General features: G+C 32.2%; 5 protein-coding genes and 2 non-coding genes across 7 annotated transcripts; 5 read left to right on the top strand and 2 right to left on the bottom strand.

Annotated features, from left to right (window-relative positions):
- The first annotated feature begins 358 nt into the window (after nt 1-358).
- LOC107411779 (calreticulin) lies at nt 359-3,931 on the top strand. The gene is made up of 14 exons (XM_016019436.4): nt 359-530; nt 1,180-1,287; nt 1,453-1,645; nt 1,736-1,994; nt 2,086-2,142; nt 2,258-2,305; nt 2,392-2,478; nt 2,558-2,615; nt 2,708-2,775; nt 2,867-2,962; nt 3,042-3,089; nt 3,340-3,369; nt 3,487-3,594; nt 3,683-3,931. Exons 1-14 carry the CDS (start codon nt 428-430, stop codon nt 3,692-3,694), a joined length of 1,275 nt encoding a protein of 424 aa, XP_015874922.1. The 5' UTR covers nt 359-427; the 3' UTR covers nt 3,695-3,931.
- An 846-nt stretch (nt 3,932-4,777) lies between these two features.
- LOC107411760 (histidine kinase CKI1) lies at nt 4,778-10,104 on the bottom strand. Its single transcript, XM_016019415.4, has 8 exons — nt 9,525-10,104; nt 9,000-9,105; nt 8,632-8,853; nt 7,860-8,519; nt 7,324-7,699; nt 6,635-7,209; nt 5,273-6,436; nt 4,778-5,145 (listed from the first exon to the last, which is right to left on the bottom strand). Exons 1-8 carry the CDS (start codon nt 9,542-9,544, stop codon nt 4,933-4,935), a joined length of 3,336 nt encoding a protein of 1,111 aa, XP_015874901.2. The 5' UTR covers nt 9,545-10,104; the 3' UTR covers nt 4,778-4,932.
- A 143-nt stretch (nt 10,105-10,247) lies between these two features.
- Nucleotides 10,248-11,423, bottom strand: LOC107411766 (universal stress protein A-like protein). The gene is made up of 4 exons (XM_016019422.4): nt 11,179-11,423; nt 10,983-11,089; nt 10,729-10,847; nt 10,248-10,482 (listed from the first exon to the last, which is right to left on the bottom strand). The coding sequence occupies exons 1-4, from the start codon at nt 11,354-11,356 to the stop codon at nt 10,386-10,388; spliced, it is 501 nt and encodes a 166-aa protein (XP_015874908.1). The 5' UTR covers nt 11,357-11,423; the 3' UTR covers nt 10,248-10,385.
- Nucleotides 11,424-15,535: 4,112 nt separating this feature from the next.
- Nucleotides 15,536-18,008, top strand: LOC107411754 (GTP-binding protein SAR1A). Its single transcript, XM_016019405.4, has 3 exons — nt 15,536-15,774; nt 16,447-16,578; nt 17,513-18,008. Exons 1-3 carry the CDS (start codon nt 15,646-15,648, stop codon nt 17,831-17,833), a joined length of 582 nt encoding a protein of 193 aa, XP_015874891.1. The 5' UTR covers nt 15,536-15,645; the 3' UTR covers nt 17,834-18,008.
- On the top strand, nt 16,951-17,073 carry LOC112490804 (small nucleolar RNA snoR83). The gene has a single exon (XR_003054999.3). It is a non-coding gene; the product is annotated as a small nucleolar RNA snoR83 (small nucleolar RNA).
- A 640-nt stretch (nt 18,009-18,648) lies between the features above and the next one.
- Nucleotides 18,649-18,721, top strand: TRNAA-AGC (transfer RNA alanine (anticodon AGC)). Its single transcript has one exon. It is a non-coding gene; the product is annotated as a tRNA-Ala (tRNA).
- A 479-nt stretch (nt 18,722-19,200) lies between these two features.
- On the top strand, nt 19,201-20,313 carry LOC107411746 (uncharacterized). Its single transcript, XM_025070344.3, has 4 exons — nt 19,201-19,442; nt 19,558-19,625; nt 19,736-19,961; nt 20,147-20,313. The coding sequence occupies exons 1-4, from the start codon at nt 19,364-19,366 to the stop codon at nt 20,263-20,265; spliced, it is 492 nt and encodes a 163-aa protein (XP_024926112.2). The 5' UTR covers nt 19,201-19,363; the 3' UTR covers nt 20,266-20,313.
- The last annotated feature ends 1,612 nt before the right edge of the window (nt 20,314-21,925 follow it).

The following is a 21,925-nucleotide window of genomic DNA, read 5'->3' on the forward strand; positions in this document are numbered from 1 at the left end:
TCTATCCACTAAATATGAAATGCCACGTGAGCATCCAAATAAAGAATTATCGACCTATAAAAAGCAAATCCAATTAAAATTCCCTCAAGACAGGGGCAATTCCGTAAACTCAACCTCATAATTTTGTTAAAAAAAAAAAAAGCCTTACACAAACTTACAATTCGTGTACGACCCAATTGGACTCCACCACGTCACTCCAATGACAAGCTGAAACGTATTAGGGGACAGGGATTGGACCACGTAAGCAACTAATATTCCACGTAGGAAATTAACGGAGAGTAGGACTGAATTTTTGAACCGCAGTAAAAAAACCGGCTCAGCAGGGTAAGCGATGAGCATTATTAAATAGTCTCCCCCAACTCGAGACTGATTAACTCTGTAGTTTGGAGCAGTCTCCCTTCTCTCTCTATCAAGCTTCAGAAAAGCCATGGCGTTTAGGGTTCGGAACCCTAATTCTCTCTCCCTTCTCCTTCTTGTCTCTCTCCTCTCGATCGCCTCCGCCAAAGTCTTCTTCGAAGAGCGCTTCGCTGGTATATATATATATATATATGTCGTCTGCTTCGCTTTCCTGCTTTTTTGTTTCGTCTATTTTTGTGTATATGCCTGCATTTCTTTTGCATTTCTGGATGATTGTGGTTTCTGAGGTTTTTTTTGGGATTAATTTTCGTTAATTCGATGTCATTTTCGAAGGATCGGCATTTTTTTTTTGATTCCGCGTTTTGATCTGATGGTTTTCGTGTTAATATTTGTTTTAATACTGTAATATGAGTGTGACATTGATGATCTGGAGTGGATCTGTAAAACTATGTTACCTTGTTGAGTTTGCGATTGGTTTTTTTTGGTTATGTAAATGTTGGCGAAATGGTTTTGATTTTGTTTAAGCTATATAATTTAGTTAGGACCCTTTTTTTTTAATTCGGAAAATGTATGTGCTTGTTTTCAATATTTGAGGTCTGGATTTGAGTGTTTAATTGTTATCGAGTGTAAAAATTGTTGCTTGGAATTTAAATTTTTGTTTACTACAAAGAGGAAGGTCAGAGGCACATCTGTTTATTTTTGCATGTAATGTGCTCATTTATGAGTCTAATGTTGGTTTTTTAAATGATTTTTTTCTTATTAAAAGTATTTCTAATATCATTTTCTTTGTTGTGGTGTGGTATCGTTTCGTAAATACTGAAGATGGATGGGAGAACAGGTGGGTTAAATCTGACTGGAAGAAAGATGAGAACATGGCTGGAGAGTGGAACTACACCTCTGGTAAATGGAATGGTGACCCTAACGACAAAGGTAACGTAAAAGCTTATGACATATGCTCTAATTCAATTGATGGCGTCTTGAGACTTATGTTGGTTTTAGTGTTATTTCCCTGCAACCTTTTCTTTGCTTAATTTTTGTAATAATTTAATACTATATACTTAGGAGATTGGCAATGTGTTTGATTTTTTACTTTAGGTATCCAAACAAGTGAAGACTACAGGTTCTACGCAATTTCAGCTGAGTTCCCTGAATTCAGTAACAAGGATAATACATTAGTGTTCCAATTTTCTGTCAAGCATGAACAGAAGCTTGACTGTGGTGGTGGGTACATGAAGTTACTCAGTGGTGAAGTAGATCAGAAGAAATTTGGTGGTGATACCCCATACAGGCAATGCTTTCTCTGCTTATGTTCTTTCAGTATGTTTTCTTGATGTTGTATAAATATCTGATTTAGTATGTGGCATTTTGTTCAATGCAGTATCATGTTTGGACCAGATATCTGTGGCTACAGCACCAAGAAAGTCCATGCAATTCTAACATACAATGGAACTAATCATTTGATCAAGAAGGATGTTCCTTGCGAGACTGACCAGCTTACTCATGTTTATACATTTATCCTCCGACCAGACGCTACCTACAGCATCCTTATTGACAATGTAGAGAAACAAACTGGTAGTCTCTATAGCGATTGGAATCTTCTTCCTCCCAAAACAATCAAGGATCCAGATGCTAAGAAAGTGAGTAGTTTTAGATGAGCATCTGAATAATTTCTTTTCAGATTTCTTGGATTTTGGATTTGATAATATTTTAACTGCTTGATATTGGCAGCCTGAAGATTGGGATGACAAGGAGTATATTCCTGATCCTGAAGATAAGAAGCCAGAGGTAATAGGCCTTTTGTTTTAGATATGTGTTTGTGAAAATTTCTATTCTTTTCATTGAAACTTATCTGATGGATGTACGTGAACATAAAAAATTGTTTTCTTTTGTGTATTAATAGGGTTATGATGACATTCCAAAAGAGATTCCAGATCCTGATGCCAAGAAGGTATGCATGGTCATTTGTCTGTTGTATTTCAAATTCTTTAATGTCTCCACAATTATTGTATTTACTTGGATAGTTTGTTGCTTCAGCCTGAAGATTGGGATGATGAGGAAGACGGTGAATGGACAGCACCAACCATTGCCAACCCTGAATACAAGGGCCCATGGAAGCCAAAGGTTTGTGGAATCCTGGTTTCCTCATTGGCATGTGTTGCAGTTATAATCATTGTCCTCATGATTTTGCTCATTTATGCAGAAAATTAAGAACCCCAACTACCAGGGAAAGTGGAAGGCACCACTGATTGACAATCCAGGTTTATTTCATTATTATTCTTCTAGTGGTACATTGTATCAGTTTTTTTGTTATGATGTTCAACTAACTGTTTAAATTTTAATTTCTTTACAGATTTCAAGGATGACCCAGATCTCTATGTTTTCCCTAATTTGCATTATGTGGGAATTGAGTTGTGGCAGGTAGATTCTTTATCTGGGTTACCTTTGCGCATCATATAGTTGTTCCCATGCACAGGTTAACGCTGACATTCCATATGCATTAATTTTCCAGGTGAAATCTGGCACCCTGTTTGACAATATCTTGATCGCTGATGACCCCGAATATGCGAAGCAGTTGGTGGAAGAAACATGGGCCAAGCACAAAGATGTATGTTACTTTTGTCCAATGTAAGTTACCTAAATGAAATGGTTTGTTTATATCTGATTGTCCTTCAATGAATTTTCAGGCTGAGAAGGCTGCATTTGATGAGGCAGAGAAGAAGAGAGAAGCAGAGGTATTTTTGCAACGATTGCATCTGTACCTTTATTTTATTATTAGTTAGTTTTTGTAGGAAAATATTTTCGGTATTTAGTTTGTAGGAGGCATATCTTTGCATGATTATATATGTAGTGGGCGCTCTTACAAAGTGCCTACATGTGTGCTTTAGAAGGGATTGAGGGTATTATGTTCTTCTTTATTTTCTGATAGGCATGTCGACTCTTGTCATTCATGTTTATAAACTTTTGCATTTTTACCTTTTGCAGGAGTCGAAGGATGATCCAGCTGATTCTGATGTAAGACTTTCTTTTGGTCAAGTTGCATTTTTACCTTTTACCCTTTATATCTCTCTATCTGATCGCTTAAGCCTTTCTGTTTCTAGTTGGGTCCTAATACTGCTGACAATTTTACAGGCTGATGATGAAGATGAAGGTGATGCCGAGGATGCAGGAGAAGAATCTGATGCTGAGTCCAAACTAGAGTCTGAAGACAGTGATGACGCCAAGGAAGCTGACAAACATGTTGGTTTCTAGCCCTTGTGCGTTGTATAAAAAATCATATTGATTATCAATTTACTGATCAATCTTCTTCTATTCTCTTTGTTTGCAGGATGAACTGTAGAAGAGAGTTCCAGAGATAAAGCTTGGATGTCAATCGCTCCAAAAATTTTTTTTTCCTTTTTATTATTTTTACCTGTAGGAATTTTCTCTTAGTGAAGAAACTCCTTTAGCTATTTGAGAAATCAGAACAATGATGAAATGTGTGTTTTTTATCATCACAATTAAGAAATAGTTGGGAACTTTTGAGCTTCAAATGTTAACTATAATTATCCGAAATTGCCTTTTAGATTTTTGTTGATCTGGTTTATTTTCGTTTTATCTTTGTTACAATATTCTTAACAATGGGAGTGTCCCCTGAGTGGTGTTATGGTTTTTTGGCTCTGATTCCGCGCGAGGCTTTGTGACCTTGAACTTTCTGGTCGTGACCTATTTCTAGGTTTAAATTTTTAACAGTAAGAGAAAAGAAAAGATGCCTACCAAATTATAATATTCTCAGAAAAAGTCAAAAGGAAAAGTGCGGTGAGGTGTAATGTCACTTTCCTGTTGAATTCTGTTTCTGCTGGTGGAACTGTGACGCTGCCAACTTCTTTGTTCCAATAATGTATCTGGCTTTTTAATATCATTTACAGTAAATGGCATGTTTTTTTTTATTTGAAGTGAATGCTGCTGAGAATAGAGATGGATATATCAAGTAAGTTAGTGGCTGTAAAGAAAGAGGCTTTAGATTAAATTGAGAAGGTGGGTCTAATATTTGCAGGCTAGAAGATTTTTGATCCTTAAAAATGTTCACGCCCAGTGTGTCGGTGCGGTTGTGGGCTTTAAGGAGTCCTTTATTTTGTTGTCTTTGGAGAATGGGTGTGTTGGGGGCTGTGGCCTTGGCCATTAGCATTTACTTTTCTGTGGTCCTTTTTATTTGGTAAAACTACTTTTCTGTTTTTGTGGGTACTTTTCTTTTTCCTATATATATATATATATGTTGCGTGCTAGACAGGAATCAATTTCGTAGCCACCATTGTTTGTTACATTATAGCGTTGAAATTGTTGGCTATATTTCTGGAAATATCACTAGAGAAATTTGTCGGCTTTTTGGTCTTAAAGTATCCATCTTTAAGAGTATATATGTCATCATCAGCAACTAGAGACATAACTAAATTGGTATCATACTTTCATTGCTGAAAAGTCCAAAGAATTCGAAAAAAACACAAATTGGAAAAATATGCACAAAACTATTTTTATTTTGAAATCTAAAAATATAAAAATTATTTCCAACCTATGAAGATTCACGTTGCAATGAAAGCTTCATTTGTCATCATGAATGGATTGAAGTGCTTCCAATAATCCCTTCATTTGTAAAGGTTTACTTAAATGAAAATCCATTCCAGCATCAACAGTCTTCTTCACTTCCTCAGGCATTGCATGGGCCGTTAATGCAATGATTGGAATATGGATTCCATATTGTTTTTCCTCCATCCTTATCAATCTTGCTGCTTCATATCCATTCATTACTGGCATCTGCATAGACAAAGAAAACCAAAAAACGCAGAACAAAAGGCCATAACTTATATGATAATCACTCTCCAAAGCTTAATAAAGATATGAATTCTGAAATTATATATGCTGTTGAAAATGAAGAAAATACCTCACAGTCCATGAAAATATAATCATAAGGAAAAGGTTTTGAGTGACCTTCCTCTTTCTGATCACTAAAAGCTTTGCAAACATGATCAAATGCCTGTTTCCCATTCTCACAGACTTCAACAATTGCTCCATGTTTTTGTAGATGAGCAGAAGTCAACTTCCTTAGTAGTTCAACATCATCAACAACCAGGATTCTCTTTCCATTCAAGAGATTCTCCTCCGGTTTTTCATCTCGTTTATGTACTACTATTTTCTCAAGTGAGATTTCATTACATGAGCAACTACTTCCTGGTTCATCCCCAGCATACTCCAACTCATCTGAATGATTTTGATCTTCCGACTCCACTTTAGCCAAAGTTTTTGTTTCTAACTTGGGGAGTTTGCAACCTTTGAGTTCAGGTAGAAGTCCAAGAACTTCATATAAATGGAATCCATGAAATGGTTTACAAATCACATAGTCATTTGGAGGAGACAGTTTATGCTCTTCTATGTACTTTAATTGAATGTTACGCGAGATTGGGTTATCTAACCAGACAACTTTGCATCTGGAGCTTTGAATATCGTTCCTGAAGCTAGCTACAGTTGAAAACAATTCAGAGAAAACTCCAGCACTGGTGTCAATCACAACTAGCACAATACCTGTTGAACCTTTGGAGCTGGTCTTTCTGATGGGTGGAAAACTCTGTTCACTTCCATCGTTGATGTAGAAAGATCCATCATTTGGTCTTGAATCAGAGTTGGCGGATGAAGATTTGCTCAGATAGTCATACAAACCCAACTGGGTTTTCTCTGAATAGTTGAAATACGAAAAGTCCAGCTTTTTCTTGATCTTCTCAAGGTGTGGAAGAAGATTTTTGTAATGCTTTACGCTTGATACTTTTATGTTCCAGCTGTCAATGTAATTGGTCAAAACTTTTCTCCTTTCATCACCTTCTATATAGAGTACTACATGAGATCCCTCTGATTTAGGTCCAGATCCACGGAGATTTATACCAAAAGGTTGAAATCCATTTTGAATGCGATCGCTGTATGTTCTAGGAATTTCTTCTTCAGTGTTAGAAGATTCATGTTTGCATGTTAGAAGTGTGACAGTGAAACTGAAGCAAGTTCCTTTTTCACCTGGTTCTTTATCAACAATTCTTATCTCCCCATCCATTAAGCGCACCTGGAATTATTAACTAAATTGATTTGTTAGATGCACGAGAAAGATCGTATAAGCTAAAATACATTACAAAGATTATGAAATGTGCATGGTTATTGGCTAAGTTTGTTAACTATGAAAAGTACTTGTTCACTTCAAAAGCAAAAATTATACTTCCAGTTGGGGTTTTGAAATAAACCAAGTGAAAGGCAATGTATTTACCAAAGATTCAACAATACCAAGTCCTAAACCACAGCCTTCTTGTCCAAGAGATGTTTCTGTGACCTGAACAAAGTTTTCGAAAACAGACTGTTGCTTGTCTTTTGGAATTCCAGTGCCTGTATCATCCACCTCAATTACAAACTCTGTCCTGTTTGGATCTTGTTGGGCTGTATGAAGGGCATCCAGATCATTGAAACCTTTCCTGTTCTTGTAGAAAACCCGTGACCAGAACTTAGTCGCAGCATTGCAATTAGAAGCAATGATGGCATTTTCCATACTTGTCTTCTTGACCCTGGCACGGATTGTTACATGACCTTCGGATGTGAACTTCACAGCATTGTTAAGCAAGTTGCATAAAATCTGTTTGAGCTTTACCCGGTCACCTCTAACATGACATGATTTAGTAATCGAGTCATCACAAGGATCAAGCACAACATCAACTCCTTTCTTAATAGCCACAGGATAAAACATATCAACTACATCCTCAAGGAGCTGAGTCAGATTGAATTCTTCTACTTCAAGTTGCAATTTCCCAGCTTCAATTTTACTTGTATCCAGCACTGAATTCAATATTCCTGCACCATTTTCACCCCCAATTATAATAGTAAGTTAAGCAAGTTTTTCTTTGGACTTTATCAAATTAAAACATCACTGTTTCAAGAAGAGAATATAATAAGAGTGGCAGTTACCAAAAAGGTCCTTTGTTAGAGTACTCATTTGTGTCAAGTTTGCTGCCAATCCAGAATCTGGATTGGCATCTTGAAGACAAATCTCTATTAAACCGGTGATGGCTGCCAAAGAACCACGAACATCATGGTTCGCTCTATTGAAGGCTGTAGTTTTGTTCATACTCTTGCGTTCTGCTTGTTGAGTTGAGTTTACTTGTTTTACAAGGCTGGCACATAAAAGCACTTCTCTTCGTGCTGCTGTAACTATCAAGAATATGAAGAGGCTAAGTGAGATGAGAATGAAAAAGAACAGAAATGTCAGTAGCGTGAGGGATAACTTGCTGTAGCCTTGAACAAAGCTTACTAATCTGTTGGGAGGATAAGCCAATATATATACCTGGAAAATAAAAAAATATATATATAATAAAAATAAAAACTAACGTCATAGAATTGAAATAAATTTTAACTCAGACAGGTTAAAATATGTAAAAGCTTGGAAACACAAACAATATTGTCACAGTGCAAAATGTAGCTGCAATGAAACAATAAAGGCATACTGATTGAACTCCAGCAATCTCGAGGTTCGAGCAATGGAAATTGTACTCGACTCCTATTACTTTCCCGGTACATGATCTGACATTGGAGTCACAAGGTCGGCATGACAAGCTGCCAACATGATTAGCAGAATTGCTATTAGGCTTGAACGTCTGCAACAGAACCGAGTTGTTCACCACCATTAATGTTGTTTGAGGAAGATTTGTTTGAACAATAACATCCCCATCCAAAGTAGCCAAGTGAAAGCTCCCACCATGGAAATCCAAGGCTGAAAAATGATCAACCACTACTTTTGTTGGGAAACCAAGGGAAATCACCCCTCTGCCATCCATAGCCACACTGTGAAGAAACAGAGAATCTTGAGCTTTGTTCCATCCTGTTCTTAAACAAGAGTATCCATTTGTGCTGTTTAAAGCCTTTTGAACCCAACTTGCATTTACTGTCACCATGGAGGCTGAAGCAATTGCTTCTCCATATAGCTTCCCGGTATCCCTGTCTACGGGCTGAGTATACCAATTAGTAGACAATGAACTATTGGAGAAGACTGCGAAAGTTTGACCTTCGTATTTGTAATATGAGAATTGTATTCCATCTAATCCAATATAAGAAACCTGTGACACATGTGGAATGGTTGAAAGCACTAAAAACAGTATTGGTGCAACCTGCATTAAATGAAACAAAGAAACCAGTTCAATGTTAATTACCATTGTCAAAACGAATGGATTTGATCCTCTAGTCTAATAAGAAAAAGAAATTTTTTTTAGTCTGACTAACCATTGTTGAGATGTTAAAAAATGTTAATTGAGTTCCATTTAGTGAAGAACTTAGAGCTCTTGCTAAATTTATTGCTGATGTATTCAATGGGAGTAGCAGTTTGGCAGTGGATTCAATCCCTGAAAATATTCTGTTTTGCTCATCATATGAATCCAATGTTACGTTTTTTAGAACTTTCTTGTTCATCTTATACAATTCTATGATCATGTAAGTTGAAAGCCCCTGCCAATGAAGTTATCAGTAAACATTTAAGATGATCATAAACTTAATTTTTAAAAAGAAAAAAAATATTTCCTCTCAAAGCACTAGAAGCAAATTTTTTTTTTTTTTTTTTCTTGGGTAGTAAAAGTTCTGTTAAAAGTAATTACAATAATAATGACAAAACAGATGGGCCTCCAAATAACTCTGGAGTAGAACTTCATTGTGTAGGATTTGATCTTCATCTTAATCATGGCTGAAACTCTGGTTTTGAATCTGCATTTTCCAAGGAAATTGGAATATCAAGAAAAGTATTACTAAGAAAATATAATGCCTTTGAGTAAAATGCCATTTTGTTTTTTTTTTAAGCGGAACGTTCTGTCAATCGGGGAAGGTTTTTGGTGACAACACCTGGAGATATCCGAAGTAAGAATGCTGACATGAGTAGAGAATATAATGCCTTTTGAGTAATATAGCATGTAAAAATGCCATTTTTTCCCAGTCGTCAAAGAGAATATCTTTAAAACATTCTTTTTTTTTTTTTTTTTTCCCTGGTTGACAAAATATTCTGCAGTAATTGCAAAAGAATGGCACAAAAATAGCTGTAGCAAATACATTGAAATAAAAGCATAAATAAATACAAAGAGAATCGATGAAAGTAAGGTATGATGCAAAACAAAAATAAAGCCCCTTACCTGACAAAAGAAAAAACCATTTATTTGATAATTGAAATAGCTGCGATTAGAAATGTTGTAATTGATGATTGATTAATATGATCAAGCACCAAAACTCTGAAAATTCTACATGCCAAAGCTGAGTGAACTGGACAGCTAAATGTGCGATACGGAGAGGAAGAGTGAAAAGACCACGTCTATGATATGCAAAACTGAAAAAACCAATAGAGAAGTTGTTGAATTCAATGCATTTAAAGTGAGAGATAGTAAGATGAGATTTTTATCATCTTTTAAATCAAGTGGTATTTTCGAAATCTTTGAAATTCCATTAACTAATTATAATTACAGTTTGGAAACATTCAAAATTACTTAACTAGGATAAGATATTTTTATTGAAAGAATATTTAGGTAAAACAAAATCTCACCAGACTATCAAATATCTCAGGAAGAGAAAAGTTAGGATATAATATTAACAGATTCTGTTAGAAATTTTCAATGAAAAAATGTTCTCCTTTTATTAATTAATTAATTAATCTTTTCTTTTCTTTTTTTTTGGGAACCAAATCTTCATAGATATGATCATTTTTCTATTATTTTTTCGGATCTTATTTGGAATCTTTATTAATTTTATCAAAATTTTACAAATAAAAAAATCCCAAAAATATTCATTAAAATAACAAAAAATACTCATTTTTATTCCTTAATTTTAAAATACTGCCATTGCTTCTAGTCTGGGAAAGGAAGTCCACAATGCTCAATTCATATATACAAAGATTACAACATTGTATTTACAAAAAACAAGAAAAGCAAACAAACCAAATCCAAGAAAACCCAAAACCGCAATTTTTGATATTTTTCTTGCGGGGTAAAATATCAGAAAATTTATTTGTTCCCTGCATTTGTTTTTGGCTTCTTCACTATCAATACAGGACACTTGACATTTTGTGCACAATGGTTGCTGACACTCCCAAGAAAAGTCCTGCAAACCAGAATTATTAGTAATTTTTTCAAAGTAATTATAACTAAATTTTGAAGAAACAAGAAGATAACAACAAAATAGTCAAAAACTGGAAGAAAGGTTTATAATTTTAATTAATCAAAAAAAAAAAATAGTGTGAAAGTGAACCATTATAATTTTAACACTTGGAATAATCAAGCTGCAAAACTTAGATAAAAACTTTTAGGAGTCGTAGAGGAAGGAAAAATTAACCCAAGTGGGTCCCACCTTTTGATCAGACCATATCCATGGCTTCCCATGACCAACACATCAGCCCCCAATTTCTCAGCCATCTGGCAAATCACGTCCCTTGGATCACCGCTCTCTATTCTCGTCTCCACCTTAACCTGGTGCACGGAGGGCAAAATCGTCAAATCATAAAATCTATAACGCAGCAGAGTTCCTAAAATGACAAATCTACCCTCGATCAAAAAGCAAAAAACAACAACAACAAAAAAAAAATTATATATGACAGCGCCCACATCCTGAAGGTCCTTGCACATTCTCTTCGCCTTTTCTATGATGCACTCCGCCAGCTCATTACCGTACCTATCCATGGCCGACGTTATATCCGACGAAAACAAAAACCCTGAAAACACAAATAAAATTACCCAACCTGCCACTGCTTTAAAATAATAATAAATAGAAAAAACACCCACAAAACTCCCAAAAAATTACCTGTGCCATCAAGGGCAGTGAAGACGGGTCTCGGAGGCTTGGCGTAGAGTAAGATAAGGGTATCTTTGGAATTGTCGGAGATCACGTTCTTGAGGCACCACGAGAGTGCATACGTGCTCTCCTCGCCTTCATCGACGGCCACGAGAATCCTACGCTCCTTTGCTGCCACGTCATCCATTTGGGTTACTGGACAAATTCAAATAAAAAGATTTCAAAAGCTGTGCGTGCCGATTTGAGAGCGAAAGAGGTGGTGGAAAGGTATTTATAGGGTTGTTGAAAAAAATTGGGTTAATGGGTTCGAATCGTTTTCTGTTGGCGCGGTTCCTGGATTTGGGCTTTTTGCTGGTTTTGAAAGTCAGTGGGCCTCTTCATATGATTAACTCTTTATTTTTATATATTCAAGTTGTCCTTTTTCTCCTTTCCAATCCTCAAGATTGTCTGCCTTTCGGTTTTTAATTGGATAAAGATAAAACCACCTCAGCATATCAATCACCCACTTTGAGATTATCAAAAATAAGAATAATAAACACCTGTCTCCAAAAAAAGAAAAGAAAAATGATAATAATGACAACCCCAATTAGATAAAATAAGGTTTTTTTTTTTTTCCCTTATAAATTAATATATATGTGATTTTTTATGTAGATTTGGAAAGTGCTAACCAATAACAAATAAGCTTAATTTAAAATTTGAAAAGCTCAATTGATGTGAGTTAGAGTACGAATCAATCAATATCAGGGGGTAAAAAAACAGAAGAAGAAAAAAAAAAAAAACAAAAAAACAAAAAAAGAGAACAAAGTATGAATAATAACATTATTTTTCTACCTCAATTTTAAGTAGGCCATAAAATAATTGATCGCAAAAAAAAAAAAATTGTGGAAACCAATCCCTTTCAAATAAATCAAAATTTTTTAATTTAAAAAATAATGAGAAATGTAGAGTTGTGAACTGCGGAGAATCATAGAGTATATATCTGGCAATGTATCATGTTAAATTTTATTTATATTATAATATATTGTATTTATATGAAATTAAGTTAATTCAAATATGATCCGTTGTAATGTGTCGTATTCGTATAAAATTAAGTTAATCCAAATATGATCCGTTAAGTTTTCATGTGAAAATATATAAATTTGAATCCATATATATAAATTTGAACCCATTCAAAAAATTATTGTGTAACCTATCATTTAATCCGTGAATCCATTAACGATAAATATAAATATTTAATTTGAAATAATAAAATAATATTTTTTAAAAAAATTACAAAAGTTCTTGTTTGTTTTTAGATTGTTTAAAAATTAAATTAAAAAATAACAAATTAATAAATATTTAATAATATATTAAGTAATTTTAATATTATAAAATTTATGTAATTATTAAAATATTCATTTTTATTTGATCTAATGAGTTTATCGTGTTTTATCCGTTAAAATATGTTAATTTATTAAATTTTATTAGATGATACTTATACGAATCCAATATAATATTATCAATCTAAATCCAAATTTATGTAGTATTATTGTATCGCGTAAGATTTTACTAGATCTAATAAAACATAAGATTCTCTTTAATTTAAAATAATTAGAATCTATAGTAGAAAATAAAACAAAAGGATCAACCAATCAGTTATAATATTCAAGACGAAGCAAGGAATAGAGTTGTATTAAACGAATAATATAGGACATCGGCATCTGGATGATTATTTTTGCAGAAGTTCTCGAACTGAAGCATAAAGCATCTGATAGCTTTGGATAGAATTGTTTTTTTTTTTTTTTTTCCTTTTCATTTTAATACTCTTTTAATATTTATATTTTCCGGTTCTAAGGATAAAGCACATATTATGTGTTGGGATATAGGAGACATAATCTGCTTTGAAGGAGTTCCCCCTAATATCTATTCTGGCTCCTTGAATATGTTACAAGATTATGATATAATATGCAAATCTTCACTTTTGTCTTCAAATGCAATTTGGTATTTTCTAGAACCAAAACTGTTCCAATTATGTTTTCTTCAATATATCTATGCATCAAAAACAATATATATATATATATATATATATATAAAACTTTGGATTGTAGTTGATTTATAGTTTTAGTTTTTTATTTTATTTTTGTTTTGTTTTGTTTTTATTTTTATTTATGTAATTATATATAGTAAAATTTTGACAAATAAATAATTGCATTAAATAAATAAATTTATTTGGTTCCAACTCTAATCGATATACTAAATGAATGAGATAATATTTTTTAAAATTTTTTTTTAAGACCCATTGAATATATAAATTAATAATTTATTAAAATTGTAGAAAATGAATAATAAATATAAATATTTATCATACATGATAAGAAAATTTTACTTAATAGTATTTTTTTTTTCAATTTTATTTTTTCCCCAAAATATACATTTAAATTTTTTTACTATTTCCGTGATGAACAAAAATATAATATTTGAAACAAGAATTGATCAATTGATCTTAAATTTTCCATAAAAAAAAGGATCAATTAATTAACCAACTCAACAACGATATTCTTTGTATAGTTAAATACTTTATTGGTTCTTTTTTTTTTTTCTTTTTTTCCTTTATTGGTTGAGTAGTGATCAACTCTATAATTGTATATTTCATCAAGCCTGATTGATCTTTTCATTTATTAATATATATATATATATTACATAGTTAGTAAAATTATTTTCTTAAAAATAATATAAAATTCTTTTTAAATTAGTAAAAATTTATTTATCAATAAAACAATAAATTTTTAAATGAATAATTTTTCATAGTCTCATGAATATAGATTTATAGAAATTTTATTGTAATTTGCTAATTTAAAATTTTTGTTACTAATAATTAACAATAGTTAAGAATATGTTAAACATTTCAAATAACTATAAATTTAAAAAGGAAAAAAACCCAAAAATAATATAATATGAAATTATGTACAATATGATTTTTTTTTCTCTTTTAACTTCATAATTAATTATAATACCTAATAAGCTTTAATGAATAATATTATATTTATAAAAATATTTACAAAATTTATTATTAAATTACATAGCAAATTATATAGTAATATTTAATTAGTTTAATTTATTTATTTATTTATCCATTTAAGCATTTATTTGTTTATATTTAGATTATATAAATATATTAACAAATGTCCTTTAATAAATATTTAAAATTATTGAACTTTATTTATCTTTAACTTAACATTAATAAAATTTGAGATAAGTAAATTATATATAAAGTAAAAGAAACCAAAAGCCAAAAAGCCACCTTAATTAAATGTTCCAGGTTTTAATATTTAATTAGCTTTCTTTGGTTACTACAAAATGGAGGCAAAAGTATTTTTAAGTTGGTTGAAATGTGTATTTGGCGAGGTGTTTACGCCTTCTTCTTCTATAAAACTAAATGAGCAAAATACATATATGCGTACATAGTACAGATAAATACACATAAACACACTAACACTTTCAAAACCTTTATTTATTTATTTTTTATTTTTTTAAGCGAGTCAATTTCTCAAACTTATGATTTGTATTTAACCAAGCAAATTACCTAGATAAAACAAAAAGGAAATATTCTTTTATAATACAACCACCAGCAATTGCATGAAAAGAAAAATCAATCCTTCCTAATACATCATAAGATTGCGTGGTCAAATAAAAACATCAATTCAGAATTGGGAACTTATATATGTTATTCTAAGATGGAAAATTATTCTATTAAAGAATTAATAATACTAATCTTTTGTTGCTCAATACTATATGTTCTTTTAATATTCAATTGTTTGATAAATCATCTTATATATGTTCCTCTATTTACAAGATTGGTAATGAAATGGCTTTTAAACACTCTAAGATTGTTTTAACTTGGAAGAAGGGCTTCCTTAGCTGGACAATACTCTTATGTGTTATGTAGAACTTATAATACAATTTTGTTTTAGTTTTGTTTTCATGAAACTATTTTCCACAGAAAATCATAATAATAATAATAATACAAAGTGCAATATATATATATATATATACTCCTTCCAAAAGAAAATTTAAAATTACTTATTATTTGTGACCCTGGATTGCAAAATACATTGAAAATAAAATTGACGGTAAAATTAAAAGCTTACCAAAAATTTGTCTAACTTTCTTGAAACGCTCAACCAACCCCCCAAACCTCAAATGAGAGACATACAAAAAAACAAAAATAATAAAAATAAAAATAAAAATAAAAAGCAAAATGTTCAAAAATGTTTTGGATTCACAATCTAACGGTCCAAGTTTCACTAGATGAAGTCACAACCAAAATTATCAACCGTAGGATGGGTCCACAGAACTCAACCTGGCATCATAAATATGTAACGTTAAAACAGTAAACACACCCAAACAAAACCCTCTCTCTCCCTTTTGCTCTGTGAATTTTGGAGTTCTGGGGGCTTCGATCTGCCGCTGTTGCAGGTGGGTTTTGGTGGAATCGACATGTTTTTGCTCGATTGGTTTTATGGGGTTCTTGCTTCGCTAGGGTTGTGGCAGAAGGAGGCCAAGATCTTGTTTTTGGGACTCGATAATGCTGGCAAGACCACCTTGCTTCATATGCTCAAAGATGAGGTCTTTTTGATTTTTACTTTATTTTCGTTTTTGTCTTTTTTGTTTTGAGCCACAGGTATGGTTGAAATTTATGTTTTTTTTTTTCTAATTTTTATTTTATTATTTTTATTTTTTATAAATACAAAAAGCAATTAAATGATGTTTTAGAAGTGATGGTGATAATGGGTATTCGGTGTTTAACTGAAATTTTCATTATTTTTGTATTCCTTCTTTTTTCGTGGCCCGTTTGGTTTCTGAGAAAATGAAGGAAAATGAAAATAGTTTCCTCAGGCAATAGATTTTGGATTGTCTAGATGTTATGTAATGTTTTGGTATATTTGGACATGAATTTTATGTATATAATTAGATGATTAATTAGATGATCTTTGAACTTGGCCTGAACTTTTTGGTCCGTAATTCACATTTTTTTTGTTTTTTTTTTGGGGGAATTAGTCTACTTAATTCCCAGAAGTAGGTTGGAGTATAGCAAAAATAAAAGATACCGAAAATTAAAGTTTTTGCTTAAAACAACTTTGTCTCATGTATTGTGTAAGACTTGAGAATCTATTTTCTTCTATCAGTTTCAATCTTATTGGAAAATTGTTAGAAAATAAACGGGGGGTAGGTTTCCCAACAATGATTTGATATGATTACCTCAAAAAGTTAATTTAATCATGGAAATTTTGGTTGCAGAGATTAGTTCAACACCAGCCTACGCAGTATCCAACTTCTGAGGAGTTGAGTATTGGAAAAATCAAATTCAAAGCTTTTGATTTGGGTGGACATCAGATTGCACGTAGAGTGTGGAAAGATTATTATGCCAAGGTATCGTTCTTTTATTTTGAGAAGCATATTAATCCTCCCTGCTAGTGGAGTTGGTGATTTGTTCAAACTTGTCATTGATTGGGGTCGCTTTTTAAGTTTTTCAGTAGGAACCTTGGTTCTTTTATTTTTTGCAATAATTTATTATTTGAGTATCCTCAATAGGAAGGGTAGTGGTTGCTGTTAATAGAGTCGCAGAATCAAGTAGATAACAGTTTGGTTGAAAGTTGTAATTAGTTTCTCAGGATTTTAAAAATGTTTGGCATTTGTAGTTTGTAAAACATTTTGGTTAAGAATTGAGGATTATTAAAGTCCTTGTTATCTGCACAACAGTATCTCCAGCAAGAAATTATTTTAGGTTGCTGTGCCTTCATAATCCCAGATTGAAGTTTTATGTGTTTATCTGATTCATGGGAGGCACATATGGATGATGGTAGTTCGCTGATAGCACCTTTTGACTTTAGAAAAGGATTGCTAATAGTACCTTACCAAACATACATTGTTGTCTCTGAAATAAAACCCCAGATATCTCTAATAAAATTTTGGGCAGATCTCTGATAATGTGAATCCAACCGTACAACTTTCTAAGAAAATTGATTGATCATTCTATCTTAAATGTAAATTCTTGATATTTAGCATATTTTACTATTTCAGAGTAATTTTTTTTTTCCCCCTGAAATGGAAAGAGTGCATTGTAAAATTTGAGAATGTGGACATGCATGGACTCTTGAATATTGATTGGAATTTCTGAATTCTGAAGTTATTAATTGATTGCCAAAGAATTGCATGGCCATTATGCGTTCTAACGTGGGGCCTTGTATAACACTTATATTTAAGAGTTTATATTTCTTTTATCTGCTCCCACAAATGGTTTATCTGAATTTAGCATACATGGTGATTCATTTTTATTAAATAATGCTGTCTTGGTTGTGTGAAGGTGGATGCGGTTGTTTACTTGGTAGATGCATTTGACAAGGAGAGATTCGCTGAGTCTAAAAAAGAGCTCGATGCTCTCCTCTCGGATGAGGCATTGGCCAACGTTCCATTTCTAATTTTGGGAAACAAAATCGACATACCATATGCTGCCTCAGAAGATGAGTTGCGCTACCACCTAGGCCTGACCAACTTCACCACTGGCAAGGGTAAAGTAAACTTGGCAGATTCAAATGTCCGCCCCCTTGAGGTATTCATGTGCAGTATTGTTCGGAAAATGGGTTATGGAGATGGTTTCAAGTGGCTTTCTCAGTATATTAAGTAGGATGCACTAGGAAGTAAAGATTTGGTTTATAGCTTTCGATTGTCATTTCCCTATTAAACCTAGCTGTTATTGTTGAAGATATTTTACTTTTCATCTTGTCAAGAAATGACAAAAACATACACCATTCCCATGATTTGATGAGCAAAAATGTGTATTGATTTGTTGTGATTGGTAATTTTGCTAGCCCCTTGTGCCATTTTGTTCCTTGCTTTCATATGGTGGCATTGGGATCACTGGCTTATTCTTTACCGCTCTTAATAATGCGTGGTCTGCAACTTCTAGTACACCGTATGACTCTTGATAGATAAAGAAATCTGCTAAATTTACGGGTTAAAGATTTTGGATTGCACATGGTTCTCCTCTTTCTTGTGTTTTTCTATTCTTGAGGACTGTTCGAGTAGATATTGATTGGGAAACTTTTTAAGTTTAAAGTGACTGATATCTATGGTTTAAAAACCATTGGCTGTCACTTTGTCCAAGCAAGGAATCACCAGTTTTGGTAAACTTAACAGTAACCAAATAATTATTTTTGTTTTTTTTGAAAAAAAGGGGTAACCAAATGGGATGGAGGGCTTGGGCTTCCAATCCAAACAGAATAGTACTTACAAATCAGTGCAGGCGGTTCGAATGGGTTAGATTTGAACTTAAATATCCTGTTCTGGAAGAGAGTAAATTAAGCGAGTAATGGCATGCCAATAAAACCTTAAAATATTCAACAAAAATAAATAAGTAAATATAAACCCGAAAATAAGCGGATTAAATTTTAACAAAATAAGATATTTTAAATAATATTAATAAAGAGTCACAGTACATCCGGGGATGTAGCTCAGATGGTAGAGCGCTCGCTTAGCATGCGAGAGGTACGGGGATCGATACCCCGCATCTCCACTGTGTTCTGACTTTTATTTATTTATTCATATTTTTCCCCCTTTGTTTCTTTACGTATTACCATCTGTCCATGCATATTTTTCTTTTGGATCTACGGCCCATTGCTTACAGATAATATTTTCACCAAACTCTACCATCTCCTTCTCAAATTCCAACTCTGAAAAACTCAAAACTATGCACTAACATTATTTTAAAAAACTTTCATCCACCCTCTTTCTAGAGAAAATATATTCTTTATAGTCAATATTAGTATTCTGTTGTTTTTTTAACATACGACAAATTTTCAGTCCTCCATTCTTACACTCAAAATGATATTTAAAATAAAAATAAAAAAGAACTTTCGAAATTTAAGTACAAATTTGGTGGATTCCACACCTACCTTTGTAGTCCATTTGTCCCCCCACCATTGTTGCTATAACTAGCTGAACCACCAACCAATCTCTCTTCTCTCCTTTCAGATTTATCCAACTGAACTGGCCTAATCTCATTTCAAACATATCAACGAGTAAAAAAAGCCATCCACAAATGGTCATTAAGAAAAAAACAAATGCAACATACAGAAGCATCATAGCCTACTAATTATATTAGTTCATGTAGTCCCTAACTCTTCAAACACATTTCTTTGTTCTCATAGCTCTGGAAATGGCATTCCCAATCCTACCAAAACACAAATTGCTTGTTTGCATTCTTATTTCTGTTGGCATACTTTGCCCCTATCCAAGTATTTACATATGGCACACCAATTAGTCCCTTTTGTTTATTTCTTTCATTGGTACTTTCTCTATTTTCTTCTTTTCTTCTCTGATGGTTGATATGCGTTGGGTTTATAATTACAGGCTATGCAGATGAGAACAACGTGGGGCAAATGTTTGAGAAAGCCTTGATGTGTTTCAATAACAAGTTTGTGAGTGAAACCATATAGACTCCCTCCCTATAGTATATAGCTAAAAGAAAGCCTTTAATATTTCATTTTTATACATGTAGTTCTGAATTGAAGTTACATATTAATTGCAGATATATGCTGGTTGTGATGAAGCTTATAGATTGAATGAGGGAGGGAACATCAATGTTCCTCCTGAAGCATTGAACTTGTTCTGCAATGGGCCTTGCCTGACTGAGACAGAGCTGGTGCTCAAATGCATTGACAGCATGTTTTCAAACTTCATGTTCTACAATAAGGCAACTGTACATGACATAAGGGATGGACTCCGTAGCGGCTGCAGCTACACCAGACAAAGAGGTAATCCGTTAACTTCTATTCTGCCAAACCAACAAAGTTCCACCGTTGGCACTGATATTCTTACATCCTCTAAATGTGTATTTGTATGAATTTCAAGTTCAAAAGGTCACATTGCTATGAGTTTAGCATAGCAATTCGGCAAAGGAGATTTTAACTTGTGACATGAATTGGTGTGTTCTATATAGGGATATTCAAGTTTGGAGAGTTTATACAAGGTGAAACAAGCAGTGCACAGAGGCTGTTGAATTCAATCAGCTTCTTTGCATTATTCATAATAACCTGGAGTTGTTACTTCATCTTTTAAATTTTAATGCCTTTCAGTCACATGGACTTAATAATATACTTTTCTTTTTTTCTTTTCTCTTAATTTTCAGTTTGTTTATGGTAAAAGAAGGAATGTTAGATTGGTATTTGAATCTAAGAAAAATGGGTGGCTTTATTGGCTTTGACATGAACAATTTACAAAATATAGCTAATCTAATATAATATTCCCAAGAGAGACGAGTTAAGTGCAGGCTAACATCTTGCAAATAACAATTTTCATTATCAAGTATGACCCGAACAGATCTTCGAGATGGTGACCTACCCGTTGATCTTTTATGTGATTATTATTGATAGAGCGAGAGAGAGAGAGAGAGAGAGAGAGAGAGAGAGAGAGAGAGAGAGAGAGAGAGAGAGAGAGAATATGAACAATAAAGTTGTTAATCGATACTTGAATTAGAAGATGATTTTTTCCCCCTAAAATAAAACAATTCTGAAACAGGATTGTTAATATATACTTGGGGAAGAAAATAAAAAAAAATACAAAAATACAAAAAAAGTCCTTTCCCAATCACTTATGAAACTTGTTAAGTAACTTTGATATATAAATATATATATATATATATATATATCCTAGTTATGAATAAGTGAACTTTTGAAAATATAGTTCAATTATAATTGTTGAAAAATAATACTAATGATGTGAAATAAATATACCAATATGTTAATATTTGATTAGTTTATATTTATATCTTCTAATGTTTATTTATTCATAATTAGGTTATAATAATATGTTAGCCAATAAAATATTGACTTATGAAACTTAGTACATATCTTGATATATTTATTTGATACCCTTAGTATTAGGGATGATTAGAATTATTTTATTTCTAGAAAGTAAATTGGTTTGAATTGGATGAACAAAAGTCAAAGTCAATCTATTAGAATAAACCACCACCAAAATATATATGTGTATATATATATATATATATATATTAGAATAAATCAAAAGTTAAAATAAATTACAAAGTAATAATTTAGTGAGCTAGTTAGTTTAATTTATCATTGGGTATCTAATAGTAGAATTGAAAAATCATATATGACAATATTAATTTAAAGAATTTTTTAAAATTTTGTTTTTTAATATTAAAAATCTAGTAAGGAAAAATGAACTATTCAATAGAATTGAATTAAATTTTTATGTGGACCGTAAATAAAATGGAATTTTAAAAAGAAAATTTTAAAAATTTTATATATATTTTTTTATTCCTATTTAATTTTATATTATATCTATATACGTTAGATAGCATAGTATATTAAAACTCTACAATTATATAAACAATCCTAATAAAAATTTACTTCGGGAAAAATTGAAATAAACGTTACATTGTCTAAGAAGTAAAAGAAGTATATATGTTTAATAGAAGTAATTTTCAGAACGTGTACAATGGTATGTTTATATTCATTGAGCTTGTTCTCAACGTGCAAGTACAATTAAAATGCATAAAATTATAAAGTTGGAAAGGATTGAAAGTGTCCAGTCGTAAATAATTTAGTCCATAAGTGCTCTACACCAACTTGATCTCACAATTAGCTATGCAATCAATATTTTTATTAATAATAGCAAAGTCAGATAATTTACAAGTTCATAACTTGTATTACCATATTCAACAGCGAAATGAAAAAGCAATACCACTAGGCAA

Source organism: Ziziphus jujuba, chromosome 10 (assembly GCF_031755915.1).
Source record: "Ziziphus jujuba cultivar Dongzao chromosome 10, ASM3175591v1".
Lineage (NCBI taxonomy): Eukaryota > Viridiplantae > Streptophyta > Magnoliopsida > Rosales > Rhamnaceae > Ziziphus > Ziziphus jujuba.

Bases quoted from the DNA above. Each gene is read 5' to 3' on its own strand.
- LOC107411779 (XM_016019436.4), top strand. From the start codon at position 428: ATGGCGTTTAGGGTTCGGAACCCTAATTCTCTCTCCCTTCTCCTTCTT. The intron at 2,776-2,866 runs GTAGATTCTTTA...TTAATTTTCCAG, and splicing joins TGGGAATTGAGTTGTGGCAG to GTGAAATCTGGCACCCTGTT. The intron at 3,090-3,339 runs GTATTTTTGCAA...TACCTTTTGCAG, and splicing joins AGAAGAAGAGAGAAGCAGAG to GAGTCGAAGGATGATCCAGC.
- LOC107411760 (XM_016019415.4), bottom strand. From the start codon at position 9,544: ATGGTTTTTTCTTTTGTCAG. The intron at 7,700-7,859 runs GTATGCCTTTAT...TTTATTTTCCAG, and splicing joins AGATTGCTGGAGTTCAATCA to GTATATATATTGGCTTATCC. The intron at 6,437-6,634 runs GTAAATACATTG...TAATAATTCCAG, and splicing joins TTGGTATTGTTGAATCTTTG to GTGCGCTTAATGGATGGGGA.
- LOC107411766 (XM_016019422.4), bottom strand. From the start codon at position 11,356: ATGGATGACGTGGCAGCAAAGGAGCGTAGGATTCTCGTGGCCGTCGAT. The intron at 10,848-10,982 runs GTGGGCGCTGTC...TCCGTGCACCAG, and splicing joins TGTGCAAGGACCTTCAGGAT to GTTAAGGTGGAGACGAGAAT. The intron at 10,483-10,728 runs GTGGGACCCACT...TCTGGTTTGCAG, and splicing joins GGATATGGTCTGATCAAAAG to GACTTTTCTTGGGAGTGTCA.
- LOC107411754 (XM_016019405.4), top strand. From the start codon at position 15,646: ATGTTTTTGCTCGATTGGTTTTATGGGGTTCTTGCTTCGCTAGGGTTG. The intron at 15,775-16,446 runs GTCTTTTTGATT...TTTTGGTTGCAG, and splicing joins TTCATATGCTCAAAGATGAG to AGATTAGTTCAACACCAGCC. The intron at 16,579-17,512 runs GTATCGTTCTTT...GGTTGTGTGAAG, and splicing joins GGAAAGATTATTATGCCAAG to GTGGATGCGGTTGTTTACTT.
- LOC107411746 (XM_025070344.3), top strand. From the start codon at position 19,364: ATGGCATTCCCAATCCTACCAAAACACAAATTGCTTGTTTGCATTCTT. The intron at 19,443-19,557 runs GTATTTACATAT...TTATAATTACAG, and splicing joins CATACTTTGCCCCTATCCAA to GCTATGCAGATGAGAACAAC. The intron at 19,626-19,735 runs GTGAGTGAAACC...TATTAATTGCAG, and splicing joins TGTGTTTCAATAACAAGTTT to ATATATGCTGGTTGTGATGA.